The sequence below is a fragment of the Gymnoscopelus braueri genome (assembly GCF_963280865.1).
Source record: "Gymnoscopelus braueri genome assembly, chromosome: 20".
Taxonomy (NCBI): Eukaryota; Metazoa; Chordata; class Actinopteri; order Myctophiformes; family Myctophidae; genus Gymnoscopelus; species Gymnoscopelus braueri.
Genome location: NC_137622.1, coordinates 45620427 through 45635426, shown reverse-complemented (window position 1 = coordinate 45635426; position 15000 = coordinate 45620427). Strand labels below are relative to the sequence as shown.

Here is a 15000-nt window from a genome sequence, read left to right as displayed (position 1 = left end):
TTAAGGTAGGAACACTTTTTACTGTAACAACTGGACAACATTTTAAGGTAGGAACACTTTTTACTGTAACAACTGGACAACATCTTAAGGTAGGAACACTTTTTTACTGTAACAACCGGACAACATCTTAAGGTAGGAACACCTTTTACTGTAACATCCACAGTTCCAACAGAGAGTCCCAGACATTAGCTCATTGTAACTGGGGGGAATCCTGAGGCGTTCCCAGGCCAGTGTGGAGATGTGATCCTCCCCATCTGGTCCGTGGTCTGCCAGGCGGTCTCCTCCTCCTCTCAGTGGAACGGGCCCAGAGGACCTCCCTAGGGAGACATTCAGGAGGCATCCGTACTAGATGCCAGAACCACCTAAGCTGGCTCCTCTCCAAGTGAAGGAGCAGCCGCTCTACTATCAGTCTCTCACGGATGACTGAACGGAGTTATTATTATTTCAGTCACTGCATGAAGCTTATGGGAAAGAGTAGTGGAAGCTATAGGCTAAAAGAAGAGCAGCAGTATGGGCTCATGCCAACTACAGAACTACAGACCAGAAGACTGGAGGCGGAGTTAGAGGGGTCAGAATGTAGGATGTTAGGAGACACAAGGAGAGACAAGATCATAAACGACTACATTAGAGGATCAGCCCAGGTTAGAAGGTTTGGGGATAAAACAAGAGAGGTGAGGTTAAGATGGTTTGGACATGTGAAAAGGAAGGATGAGGGATAGATAGATAGATAGATAGATAGATAGATAGATAGATAGATAGATAGATAGATAGATAGATAGATAGATGATGGATCTGCTCCATAGCTGAGTGTTTAGAGAGCCTGTGTGGGACACTGAAGGTCCCTGGTTCAATTCCAGGGTTCAGCAATGCGTCGACGTGTCCATGAAGATGCTTATTAACCCCTTACTGCTAACAGCTACTCACAGCTCCTAGGAGGATTGGTCTAATGCTAATTATTGTTATTATTTTATTATTATTATACTCATTATATAACACATTCTAGATGACATATTAACACATGTTGTGGCGAATCCAGTCCAGTGTGTTTATGAGGTCACATGATGAGGTCACATGATGAGGTGAATCCAGTCCAGTGTGTTTATGAGGTCACATGATGAGTTCACATGATGAGGTCACATGATGAGGTCACATAATGAGGTCACATGATGAGGTGAATCCAGTCCAGTGTATTTATACAGGGTGATGTAACTGTGATGATGCAGAGGGCCTTTATATATTTCCACACTCACTCCATAGGGACACATTACATACTGTCGGGCCGACACGTCTTATCTCTGTATGTTAACTTTTTTTTGTAAAATAATGCCTTACTTTGCCATTCTATGTCACACAAAAGTAGCAAAAATAGCAGATCTACAAGCTGCATGTAGATCTGCTATTTTTGCTATTTTTGAATTAGAATCCTGAAAAGTATCATTTTTATTTTTTATTTAATTTCAAATGCATTTAGTTATACTTATGTTAACTTTATGAACTTAAATACAAATACATTGGACATAAAAAAGACAATAGAATAGTTATAATAGTCATTGTGGTAATATCTCAGTAATCCCATATTAACCCGTGGGCCGCATTAAGTGAAGCTGGGGGCCGCATGTGGCCCCCAGGCCGCCAGTTGCCCATGTATGATTTATTATGAGGTCATGTTTGTGTTGAAGCAAGGCTTAGGGTGCCTGGGATCAAAGGTCACGGTGTATCTGACAGCTGGACAGAGGATGATGATCTCTGTGTGTGTGTGTGTGTGTGTGTGTGTGTGTGTGTGTGTGTGTGTGTGTTCCTCTCCTCACAGGGACTTGGAGGATTCCATCACCATGACGATCCTACGACACATGACAGTAAGTATGACACACACACACACACACACACACACACACACACACACACACACACACACACACACACACACACACACACACACACCGATCTACAAGCTCACAATGCGACGCATTGTGAGCTTGTAGATCTGCTCAAATAATTGTAGTGGAGTAAAAGTACAGTAATTGCCTCTGAGATGTAGTGGAGTAGAAGTAAAAGTACTGAAATTTGGAAATACTCCAGTAAAGTCAAAATACCTCAAAATCGTACTTAAGTACAGTACTTGAGTAAAGGTACTTAGTTACTTTACACCACTGAAATGGTCTTGTAAGGATATCTACTAAAGATAAGGGAAACGTGCAAATAGTTACAGAAGTACAGATTACTGATGCTGACTGTTTGTTGTATTAGTGAACCAGCAGGAAGAGAACAGTGTAGTAGAAACAGACTGTGAAAAGAGCCCTGCTGTGAAGCTAACACTCTCTATCACTATAACACTCTGCTACAAATACAAGTAGATACATAAAGACATGATTTAAAACACATTGAAACATTCTAAAGTCACCATTACAATGTTATCCGTCACTTTCCTCAGAATCCCAAATCTTCCATCATGTCAGCAGAGAAGAGAGCTCGCCTGAGGAGCAACCCGGTCAAAGTGCGCTTCGCTGAGGAGGTGGTGGTCAACGGTCACACTCAGGTTAGAGCACACACACACACACACACACACACACACACACACACAGACACAGACACACACACACACACACACACACACACACACACACACACACACACACACACACACACACACACACACACACACACACACACACACACACACAGAGCGAGAGAGAGAGGGGTCCCCCTTTACCCCTCCCTTCTTTAAACAAACAGGTCATTTGCATGTCAAAGCACATGGACAGCATGGCCTCACAGTAAATCACAGTATTATTCAACATGTAGTTTAGACACATTTCTCAGTAGATGTTGTTTCAACGGTAATTCCCAAATAAACACGTTCAAAAAGTGATCAATGCATGTTGTCCATAGTTCTCTGTTTATCCCTCTATTCATCCCTCTATTCATCCCTCTATTCATCCCTCTATTCATCCACTGACACAGTATTTGCAGAATATTCACCATCCTTCCTTCGCTGAATGTTTGCCTTTTTTTTCCCATAATGTTTGCCTATTATAACATGTCCAGAATATCAACACAAATGCAGGGGTATAGGATGGTTTAGGGGTATAGGTATAGGAAACCGTAGGCACGGTGCCAACGTTGGCACAGGGGGAGGGGGGCGATCACTGGCATGACTTTTAAGGCCTTTTTAATACCTACAAATAAAAGAAAAAAGACCGCAAACTATAAAAACTGGTCAAACATTGGCCAAATTGTCAATTAATATAAGAAAGAGGCAAAACAAATATGAAAATAGCCGATGTACAAGCTCACAACGCCTCGCAACACGAGGCGTTGTGAGCTTGTAGATCTGCTATTTTCACAAAATATCTGTGGAACTGAGTCAAACAAAACGTAATGCCTAAACTCCTACAGTCGTGCTTATCCGGGTGTTGGGTCCCCAGTTCAAATAGGATTATTTTTGGAACCTGAAAAGGTTGAGAGCCATCGGCTATAAAGACGTCTAAACGTGATAAATGTCTCCTTTAAAACATAAAAACAAGTGTAGTTATTGTGTACTACAGTACTACACAGTGTGTGTCTTCTCTTTGCCATCTTGCTGTCTCTGCTGTTTCATGTTCTCCTCTGGTATTGATTTTTCTTCCCCACAAGGTATAAATATATTTATATATTTATATACAGTATCGTTACATAACGGTCTTCCTCCTCCACTACTTTCATCTGTTCTGGCTGCCTACAACATACTGTCCTGTTCCTACTTCCTACTGTACAACATTATGCCTTATTACAATACAATACAGTATACTGTCCTGTTCCTGTATTATGTCTTAATAAAACCCAACCTTTCCAGTCCTTGCAGACTGGTGCGTTTTTTTGCTGCGTTTTATTAATCCGAAATCCGCGAAATAAAACGTCACACACAACATCCTTTGCACTCTGAGTCTGATTCTTATTATTTATATTCGTTGCAATTTTTTCGCAGAACTAATTTTTTTTTAGTGATCAAGCAGTGAAGATGATTTTTTGGTCCTGTCACTTGTGAAAAAAAGAAAAAGAGAATATTGGGTTCATCTTATCCTGACATTATCCATAAACAGGACGGAGAGTTTCACACGCTGTTCCAGAAGCTGCGGCGCATTATCCCATAGAGTTAAACATTATCCCATAGAGTTAAACATTATCCCATAGAGTTAAACATTATCCCATAGAGTTAAACATTATCCCATAGAGTTAAACATTATCCCATAGAGTTAAGCATTATCCCATAGAGTTAAACATTATCCCATAGAGTTCAACATTATCCCATAGAGTTAAACATCCCATAGAGTTAAACATTATCCCATAGAGTTAAACATTATCCCATAGAGTTAAACATTATCCCATAGAGTTAAACATTATCCCATAGAGTTAAACATTATCCATAGAGTTAAGCATTATCCCATAGAGTTAAACATTATCCCATAGAGTTAAACATTATCCCATAGAGTTAAACATTATCCCATAGAGTAAAACATTATCCCATAGAGTTAAACATTATCCCATAGAGTAAAACATTATCCCATAGAGTTAAACATTATCCCATAGAGTTAAACATTATCCCATAGAGTTAAACATTATCCCATAGAGTTAAACAGAGTTAAACATGATCCCATAGAGTTAAACATTATCCCATAGAGTTAAACATTATCCCATAGAGTAAAACATTATCCCATAGAGTTAAACATTATCCCATAGAGTTAAACATTATCCCATAGAGTTAAACAGAGTTAAACATTATCCCATAGAGTAAAACATTATCCCATAGAGTTAAACATTATCCCATAGAGTTAGACATTATCCCATAGAGTAAAACATTATCCCATAGAGTTAAACATTATCCCATAGAGTAAAACATTATCCCATAGAGTTAAACATTATCCCATAGAGTTAAACATTATCCCATAGAGTTAAACAGAGTTAAACATTATCCCATAGAGTAAAACATTATCCCATAGAGTTAAACATTATCCCATAGAGTAAAACATTATCCCATAGAGTTAAACATTATCCCATAGAGTTAAACATTATCCCATAGAGTTAAACATTATCCCATAGAGTTAGACATTATCCCATAGAGTTAAACATTATCCCATAGAGTTAAACATTATCCCATAGAGTTAGACATTATCCCATAGAGTTAAACATTATCCCATAGAGTTAAACATTATCCCATAGAGTTAAACATGATCCTGACCGTTTCAGAGTTTCTTTTAGGATGTCAGTCAGTGGGTCAGTTTGATGCTTTGATAGCAACACTAGAGCCACATATTTAAAAGAAGGCCAACACACGCACACTAGGGGTGTGCCGATATATCGTCCCGCGATATATCGCGATACGTTTTCGTGACGATATGTATCGTTTTGGAGAAAAAAATATATCGTTTTGAATTTTTTTTAATTGAATTTTTTATTTTTTATTTTTAACAATAATAATAATCAGGCATGCAAACAGCCCCGAGGTGAAAAGGGTGACAACATGTTGTTTTTTTTCGGGTCAGGTGTCACACTATTGCCCTATTTGGATTCAAAACGGCTATTGTAGCTGAAAAGCTACAAGTTTGCGTCTGAATAATGCAAAAACAGAATTATTTGTTTGCATTTGCTTTTTTTCTCCCCCATATATTTTCATAATAAAAAAGTGCGTATCGTATCGTATCGAAATCGTATCGAAGTTGTGAGCCAAATATCGTATCGTATCGTTTGATGAAATTAGTGTATCGGCACACCCCTAACGCACACGCACACACACACACACACACACACACACACACACACACACACACACACACACACACACACACACACACACACACACACACACACACACACACAGATAGGCTATTCACTACAGCCTGAAAACATGAAACATACAGACGTTCATAGTTGTCTTGTGATCAGTCAGTTTAGGTTCTTATGCACGCTGGTGTTTTTTTTCCCGGCCGAATATCATTACAATACAATACAGTACACTGTCCTGTTCCTACTGTACTTTATGCCTTCATTCAAAAATAGCAAAAAAGCAGATTGATGCTTCACTTTGTGCTGCATTTGGAGCTTGTAGAGCTTGTAGAGCTTGTAGAGCTTGTAGAGCTTGTAGATCTGCTATTTGTTATGCTTTTGTGTGACGCAGTAGTATGATCCAGTAGGCCATTCATTTACCAAAAAACACAACAGGTTAGAATATGGAGATAAGATGTTTCTGCCTGACAGCAACTATATGTCAATATTGTACATATTATACTAATATTATAATAATATTCTCTATTATTATACTATAGGGAAACTCTCTGCTGTTCCTGCCCAACGTTCTGAAGGTTTATCTGTATAATATATCTATATAATGTTATAATTATATTTTATTATACATTATTACAGGGAAACTCTCTGCTGTTCCTGCCCAACGTTCTGAAGGTTTATCTGGAGAACGGACAAACCAAGGCCTTCAAGTTTGACAACACAACTACTGTCAAGGTACACAATACTACCACACACCACACAACACAACACAACACAACTACTGTCAAGGTACACAATACTACCACACACACCACACAACACAACACAACTAATGTCAAGGTACACAACACAACCACACAACACAATAAAACAGCACTTTACTATCAGTTGATTGCTTTGTCCATGAACCACATGAACCTCATGAACCTCATGAACCACATGAACCTCATGAACGTTTAATATCCGTTGAAACGTTTTCACACAAATCCAGAGTGACATGAAGACACAATGTGTGTCATGACCTCAATCTGCTCTGTGTGCTGCTCCCAACACACACTGATAGACACACACTGATAGACACACACTGATAGACACACACTGATAGACACACACTGATAGACACACACTGATAGACACACACTGATAGACACACACTGATAGACACACACTGATAGACACACACTGATAGACACACACTGATATACACACACTGATAGACACACACTGATAGACACACACTGATAGACACACACTGACAGACACGTACTAAGAGCACACATCTCCGCCAGGCCGGGTTGTCTACCCAGGGCTGTGTCAGTGGTGGGTTTAGTCATCAGGAAATTATTAAGGGGGGTTAATTTGTGTGACAGACGCTGCCATTTGTGTTCGTGGCGCCCCCTGTGGGGCAAAAGTGAAAGCAGTTTTGGAGGTGTGCTGTATAGAGGCCTCTCAACATGCCATGAGCCGAGTTCCAACACCAACATCTCTGATCACTCTCTCACTCATCACTCTGTCCTCCAGCTTAACCTGGAAATATTTATCATTTGCTTTTGGAGGAGCCGAGAGAGAGAGAGAGAGAGAGAGAGAGAGAGAGAGAGAGAGAGAGAGAGAGAGAGAGAGAGAGAGAGAGAGAGAGAGAGAGAGAGAGAGAGAGAGAGAGAGAGAGAGAGAGAGAGAGAGAGAGAGAGAGCTGCTTGGAGCGTCTTTTACTGAGTGTACATGGAGTGTAGAGGCTTCAGCCTGTTCTCATCCACTCGCCAGAAGTGCTGACTGCCTTTCGGTTCTGTTATTGGATGGACCGTCTCCTCGGGCCATGGGTTGGAATCAAGCCCCCAGAGTTGCTGAGAAACATTGAAGCCGCCAAAAGCTGCCAAAGCTGGAAACTGCAGGCGGGGAGAAATACATGCACGAGCAAAACATACTGAGAGATATTTATATGTATAAATATAAATATGTAAACATATTATACATAAATACATATGCATTTACATATAAATATGCATCTCGAGTTTATTTAATAAATATCTCGCGTTCATTCCTTGACACACGGGCTGCCGTAGGACGCAAAAAGGACACTAGTGCGCATGCTCATAACTCTATGGTGTGTCCAAAAACGACTCAATTATTCTACTTCCGGCAGGCTTCCGGGTGCTTCAAAACGCCACTGAGCACATTCATTGAAATGATAGCTGGGGGCGGGGCAATCCGCCCTCTAGTTATATTATACCTCTATGGTTGGAACCCATGACTATGCTGTCTGGGAGATGGGCTCTAAAAGCTGTGCCGTGTGTCGCAGACTTCAAAGAGATGTTTTAGAGCCGATGAAACTTTGTTCTGCTCATTTCCTAATATATATAAAGTGTGTTGAACGGTCTGACAGTGAAAGTGTCCCATTTGATTAACCTGCAGAGATACTGAAGTGCATTTATGTACGTACAGTATATATATCATTCTGAATAACAGTGATCTAAGCTTCTGAAGCAACACATTAAATAATGGGTTGATCTTTATTTATACAATCATCTGTTGTGCTAGAATGCATGTCAAACAGCTCATGAGAGAAATACAGTATCTAATATACAACATGACATGCAGGAGGAGTGAGTGAACGAGTAGACAGGAATGTAAGGAATTGGAATGTGTCCATCAGTCCAACCTGCTTGATTCCTCCAGACTCACATTTACAATTTATAATTTATCATTTAGGCATTTATCAGACACTCTTAATCCAGAGTGATTTACAGTATGTAAGGACAACACAAGGTACATCTAATGTAGAGAGACAGTGTAGTGTCTCAGTAATCTAGGATCACAGGTAAACCAAGAACCTAGCGTCAGTCTAATATAATTAAAAAAATATCTGTACATTGAAACTATAAGAACTATAGGACACCAGTAACAAATGAACCTGGTATCAGTCTAAATAACATGATATCTAAATGACTGTGTGTGTGTGTGTGTGTGTGTGTGTGTGTGTGTGTGTGTGTGTGTGTGTGTGTGTGTGTGTGTGTGTGTGTGCGCGTGTGCGTGTCATGGTGACATCCTGCCAGGTGCATGCTGGGATTGAAATGAGTTTTTTTTAATGATTTCAGGACATCGTTGCCACTCTGAAGGACAAGCTGTCAATCAAAGCCATCGAGTATTTCTCTCTGGTCCTGGAACAACAATACAGCATCACCAAGCTCCTCCTCCTGCATGAAGATGAGCTGATCATTAAGGTAACTCTAACCCTCACATCACCAAGCTCCTCCTCCTGCATGAAGATGAGCTGATCATTAAGGTAAACCTAACCCTCACATCACCAAGCTCCTCCACCTGCATGAAGATGAACTGATCATTAAGGTAACTCTAACCCTCACATCACCATGTTACTATACTACTGCATGAAGATGAGCTAACAGTGAAGGTACACACATTATACCCCCCCCACACACACACACACACACACACACACACACACACACACACACACACATACACACACACACACACACACACACACACACACACACACACACACACACACACACACACACACACACACACACACACACACACACACACACACACACACACACTACATTTAGCATCTTTATTTGCGTTCACATTTAACAAGAATTCCTTGAACACAAACAATAGTAGATGCACACACTTGGTAAAACTCAACAACAAGTGTTTCAGGATACAGATCATAGATACAGGAAGCATCGTCTCCTCCATAATGTGGCGACTGACAATTATCACAGACACTGAACAGAATTCAACCAATGCCTTAGCTGTTGGCTTGGTCATTCCTACAATCTGCCTCTCATGAGACTGATTTATGGACATTACCGAGGCTTCCAATTTTTTCCAACCTTTGTAACCAAGCTGTATAATAGCATCCTTAAGACGTTGGTACTTAAGCACCTTGGTAAGGAATGCCACACACACACACACACACACACACACACACACACACACACACACACACACACACACACACACACACACACACACACACACACACACACACACACACACACACACACACACACACCCACTCTCTTTTTGAAAACCTCAGATTGGTAACATTCATTGTAATTAGTATTTATATCTAGATATAAATATCTATAGATATATAAATAGATATAAATAGTTATATTGGTAACATTCAGGGTGTGTTTTAAATAAAGGTTGATGTGTTGTTCAGGGTGTGTTTTAAATAAAGGTTGATGTGTTGTTCAGGGTGTGTTTTAAATAAAGGTTGATGGGTTGTTCAGGGTGTGTTTTAAATAAAGGTTGATGGGTTGTTCAGGGTGTGTTTTAAATAAAGGTTGATGTGTTGTTCAGGGTGTGTTTTAAATAAAGGTTGATGTGTTGTTCAGGGTGTGTTTTAAATAAAGGTTGATGTGTTTGTTCAGGGTGTGTTTTAAATAAAGGTTGATGTGTTCCAGGTGGTCCAGAAGAAGGACAGTCATGACTACAGGTGTTTGTTCAGGGTGTGTTTTATCCCCCGTGACCCCGCTGACCTCCTGCATGACGACCCCTCTGCCTTCGAGTACCTCTTCCTACAGGTCAGAGGTCAAATATCTCTCTGCGTGTGCGTTTGCGTGAGTGTGTGTGTGTGTGTGTGAGCGTGCGCGTGCATGTGTGTGTGCGTGTGCGTGTATCATTCATCTTGAGAACTGTCTGAATTATCGTGTTTTCGATTACTTGAATACTTTATTATCATGTTTGATAACAGTTTGTTTGATTGATTGAAAAACGTTATTATCATGTTTGGTAACAGTACGGTGGTACGGTCAACGAGCTCTGCTAAAAGGATAACACAAAAAGCCCAGATGGGCTTGTTTCCATTGTGGTCCAGTGTACTCAATTCATCAACAATTGATTGATTGATTGAATATTTTATTAGGCAAAAAATGTAAAACAGCACAGTTACATTTAAAATACTTTGTCTAACAGGTCCGTTCATAAAAGTCCTTGCGGACTTGTTTCCAATGAGGGCCTTGGTATTTAATTCATAGGCATATATAGTGGCACCACAGTTCAAATATCATTACAAAATAAACAGCCAAAAACAATATATAACACTATGTACAACAAAAAAAAATAAAAAAGAGGGGAAAAAAATATGTACAAGAACAGGGGGGGGTGGGGGGGGGGGGGGGTCTGCTGTCTAACGGGAAAATGGTACTACCTCCACCTTTGGCCTCCTGAAAGGTGATTTTTTAAGGCTCTTTTAAATGAGCCCAGCGAACTGCATTTTTTGAGGGATGGAGTTAGACTATTCCAATCCTGGGTGGCAGTGCTGTAGAAGGAGAATTTGCCCATGTTTGATTTATGGGTGGGTGGTACCAAATTGTTGTTAACGCTCCCTCTGGTATTGTGACTGTGGGTGTCGCTAACCTTTTGGAGGTATTTACTCAGATATGCGGGAATTGGGGGCATATCGGGCAAATTTGCATTTACAATTTTGAAGGCCAGTCCCATTTTTAGTTGTTTAACCCTGTCTTCCACCCTGAGCCAGCCTTCACCACCTTCACCTATCCCATAACCCCGGAGGGTCGTTGGGGCACCACAGACGATCTGTTGACCAGCTCTCTCCATCCCTCTCTGTCCTCGGCAGCTCTCATTGCCTCACTGAGTTTCAAGTGAGTCCATTCTCCGATGTTATCTTCCCATCTTTTCTTCTGTCTCCCTCGTCTCCTGCCACCTTGTACGGTGCCTTGCAAGATGGTCTTTGCAAGGCCTGAGGATCTGGTGATGTGTCCGTACCACCTCAGTTTTCGCTTTATGACAGTAGTAAGCAGGTCATCATGTGGGCCGATGGCTTGGCTGATCTTTTGCCGGACTTCCTCGTTGGTGACATGTTGGGTGTAGGAGATACCCATGAGTCTTCTGTAGCATCTCATCTCCATGCTCTGTATTCTCTTCTGGAGCTCTGTTGTCAGGGTCCAGGTTTCACAAGCGTATAGAAAGATTGAGATGACAAGTGAGCGCATTAGTCTCATTTTTGATGCCAGACTGATGTTTTTGTCTTTCCATATGGGCTTGAGTTTTGCCAGGGCAGCAGTTGTTTGAGCAATTCTGGCAAGGACTTCCCGTTTGGATCCCTCATCGGACACGATTGCTCCGAGGTATTTGAAGCTAGACACTGTGTCCAGTGCCTGTCCATTGACTTTGATGTCTGAGCGGATGCCATTGTTGTTGTTTGTCATCATTTTGGTTTTATCTGCATGGATTTCCATTCCATAGGCTCGGGAGGTGGTATCAAGCCTTTCAACTAGGCTGGCCAGTTCTTCTTCTCCTCCAGCTAGCCCATCGATGTCATCCGCAAAACGGAGGTTGGTGATTGGTCTGCCTCCTATGCTGACAGTTCCTTCATGGTCTGCCAGGGCATCCGTCATGATACGCTCCAGAAATACATTAAAGAGAATTGGAGAGAGAAGGCATCCTTGGCGCACTCCAATTGTTGTCCTGAACCAGTCTCCGATAGCTCCGTTGTAGAGAACCGTTTTTTTTTTTTGCCAGCCATTTTGCCAGCCTAGGCTGGCAAAATGGGTGGGAGAAAGGTGGGTCATGGGCCCCAATCCGAGGAGTAGCCGAATCAGTTTGTTTTGGGAGGTTTGAAGCTTAGTCTTCAGTGACACTGAGGTGTTGGAGTACCAGGAGGTGCAAGCATAGTCAAAAAGTGGTTGAATCAGGGCCCCAGAGAGGGTCCTGAGGGCCTGAGGGTTGACAAAAGAGGAAACTCTGCCCATAAATTTGGTTCTCTGGTTTACTCTTTTGACCACCTTTGTAGCCATGCTATCACCTGTCAGGTATTTGTCAAGTACACAACCCAAATAGGTAATCTCTTCTTTGCTGGAGATAATTGTGTCATCGACTTTGACCTTGAAATCATTTACATCCATCTGTCTGAGGGAATGTTTGGTCCCAAAGAGAATGGATTCAGTTTTCCCAAGGTGTAGTGACAGTTTGTTATCGGTAAGCCAAGTACGGATTTTTGAGAGTTCGGAGCTGAGCGCCTCCTCAACTTGCAACTTGTCCTCTCCCGAGATCAGGAGTGCCGAGTCATCAGCGAACAGGAACAATTTGCAGTTACAGGCAGCACTCATGTCGTTAATGTATAGAAGAAACAGTAACGGCCCTAGAATGCTGCCCTGAGGAACCCCACAGCTCACCGGGAGGGATGAGGACATGGTTCCGTTGATGTCAACCACTTGTTCTCTTCCCTCCAGGTAAGATCTCATCCAGTTTAGTGATGTGCAGTCAAAACCAATCGCCCTCAGCTTATCAAGTAAAATTGAGTGGTTTACAGTGTCGAACGCTTTTTGGAGGTCCAACATGACCATGCCGCAGTATTTGCCCGCGTCTACCTCACGTTTTAGTCGGTCAGATACAGTAGGCATGTGTCAGTGGAATGGGAGGTTCTGAAGCCCGATTGGAATTCAAACAACAGTTTATGCTCGCTGAGGTAGCTGTTGATTTGTTCTTGAATTAATCGCTCTACAACCTTTGAGATGGAACAAAGGATGGAAACAGGCCTATAGTTGCCAGGTTCTAATTTGCTTCCTTTTTTATGCAGAGGGATTACTCTTGCCAACTTGAAATCCTGTGGGACGTGACACTGGCTGATGGATAGGTTTGTGATTTGGGCTACTATGGGGGCAATAGCAGTAGCTGCGTCTCTGAGGAATCTGGTGGGGATATTGTCAAGGCCGGTGGCCTTGTTTGGCTGGAGGGCGAGTAGTTTTTTCTGCACATCATCAGCATTTACTGGTTTGAATGAAAAGGAGTCTTTTTTAGCCCCTAGTTTAACATAGTGAGCATGGATGTGGTCAGAGCCGTACAAACCTGAATGCTGAGGAAGTTTGCTTACCAACTGGGTTGCAATGGTGGTAAAAAAGCTGTTAAAACAGTTTGCTACCGCTTGCTTGTCGGTAATGAGCACGCCACTTGAAATAATGCAGATGTTTGTAGCTTTGGTTTGAATTTTGTTGTTGCAGCCCAATTTCTGTAGCGCTTCCCACAGCTTTTGTGGGTGGCTTTTGTTTGCCTCAATACTTTCATTTAAGAAATTCTTTTTGGCAGTTTTGACCAATTTGTTTACTACATTTCGTTGATTTCTGCATCTTTCAAGTAGTTGCACATCTTTGCATTTCCTGAACTCAGAGTACATTTTGTTTCTGAGTTTGATTGCATTTAGGATGTCTCCATTCATCCAGGGTTGTGTACGGGCTCTGACTCTCACCACCTTCTTGGGCGCTAGGCTATCAATAACAGACACAAAAGCAGTTTTGAAACCAGTCCAAGACTCCTCAGCCGAGGAGCCACCGAGTACATTTGACCAATCCACTTTCTCAAGAGCTGTTGTGAGAGCTTCTGATGAGTAAGTTTTCACAGCTCTGCAGCTGATCGTGCTATGACAATCAACTACAGATCTGTGAAGCTTACGCGTGCAGAAAATGATGTTATGGTCGCTTAGACTGCACTCAATGACTCCACTTAAAGGAATCCTCGACTGGTCTGATGTCAAAATGAGGTCAATGATGGTCTGAGAAGTGGGGCCTACCCTTGTGATATTTTTTATCATTTGGGTGAGGCTATGCATGTCACAGAATTTTTTGAAAGATTTAAATATGGCGGCGTCTTTCCGGAGTACATCCGTATTGTAGTCGCCAATCAAAATCAATTCCGAATTTCCAATGATTGCCATGTGCTCCTCTAATAAATCATAAAACTCATTTTGACCTGGGGGCCTGTAGATTGCGCCAATTATCAGGGGTTTAGCGTGAGGATAGGTGATTTTTATCCAGACCGATTCCGTGGAGTTGTTCTCCAATTTTGGGTACACATTGAAAATGATGTCAGATCTCACATAAATGCATACCCCTCCTCCACAAAGAGTTCTGTCTTTCCTAATGACATTGTAGCCTATAATCTCAATTTCAGAATCGTCTACTGTGTCATCCAGTTTTGTCTCTGAAAAAGAGAGAACCCCTACCTTGCCATTTCCAAACATGGATCTTATTTCAGACATCTTTGTGGGGTTTTTGAGGCTATTCACATTTAGGTGGATGATGTGTAGTCCTTTTTTGGAGAAAATCGTGTCCATCTGTTCAGTCTGGAAAACAAGACATACAATACATACAATGCATTACGTATCAGTAACAACACCAATAGCAGCTAAAGATGTATTTACACAAACATTAGGGGCAGAGGAGGCCACGCCCACAAGGCTCCTTCTGTGAGTTG

At 41.6% G+C, this 15000-nt stretch overlaps 1 protein-coding gene across 1 annotated transcript in view; it reads left to right on the top strand.

The window, feature by feature from the left end:
* frmpd1b (FERM and PDZ domain containing 1b) overlaps window positions 1-15000 on the top strand; it is a gene marked incomplete at its 3' end in the record, with an annotated part of 82064 nt that overhangs the window by 44073 nt on the left and 22991 nt on the right. The window contains exons 6-10 of the mRNA XM_080415697.1: window positions 1811-1856; window positions 2432-2536; window positions 6397-6492; window positions 8850-8975; window positions 10194-10313. Of these exons, the coding sequence (XP_080271823.1) occupies window positions 1811-1856; window positions 2432-2536; window positions 6397-6492; window positions 8850-8975; window positions 10194-10313 (493 nt within the window). The remainder of the gene's footprint in view (window positions 1-1810; window positions 1857-2431; window positions 2537-6396; window positions 6493-8849; window positions 8976-10193; window positions 10314-15000) is intronic.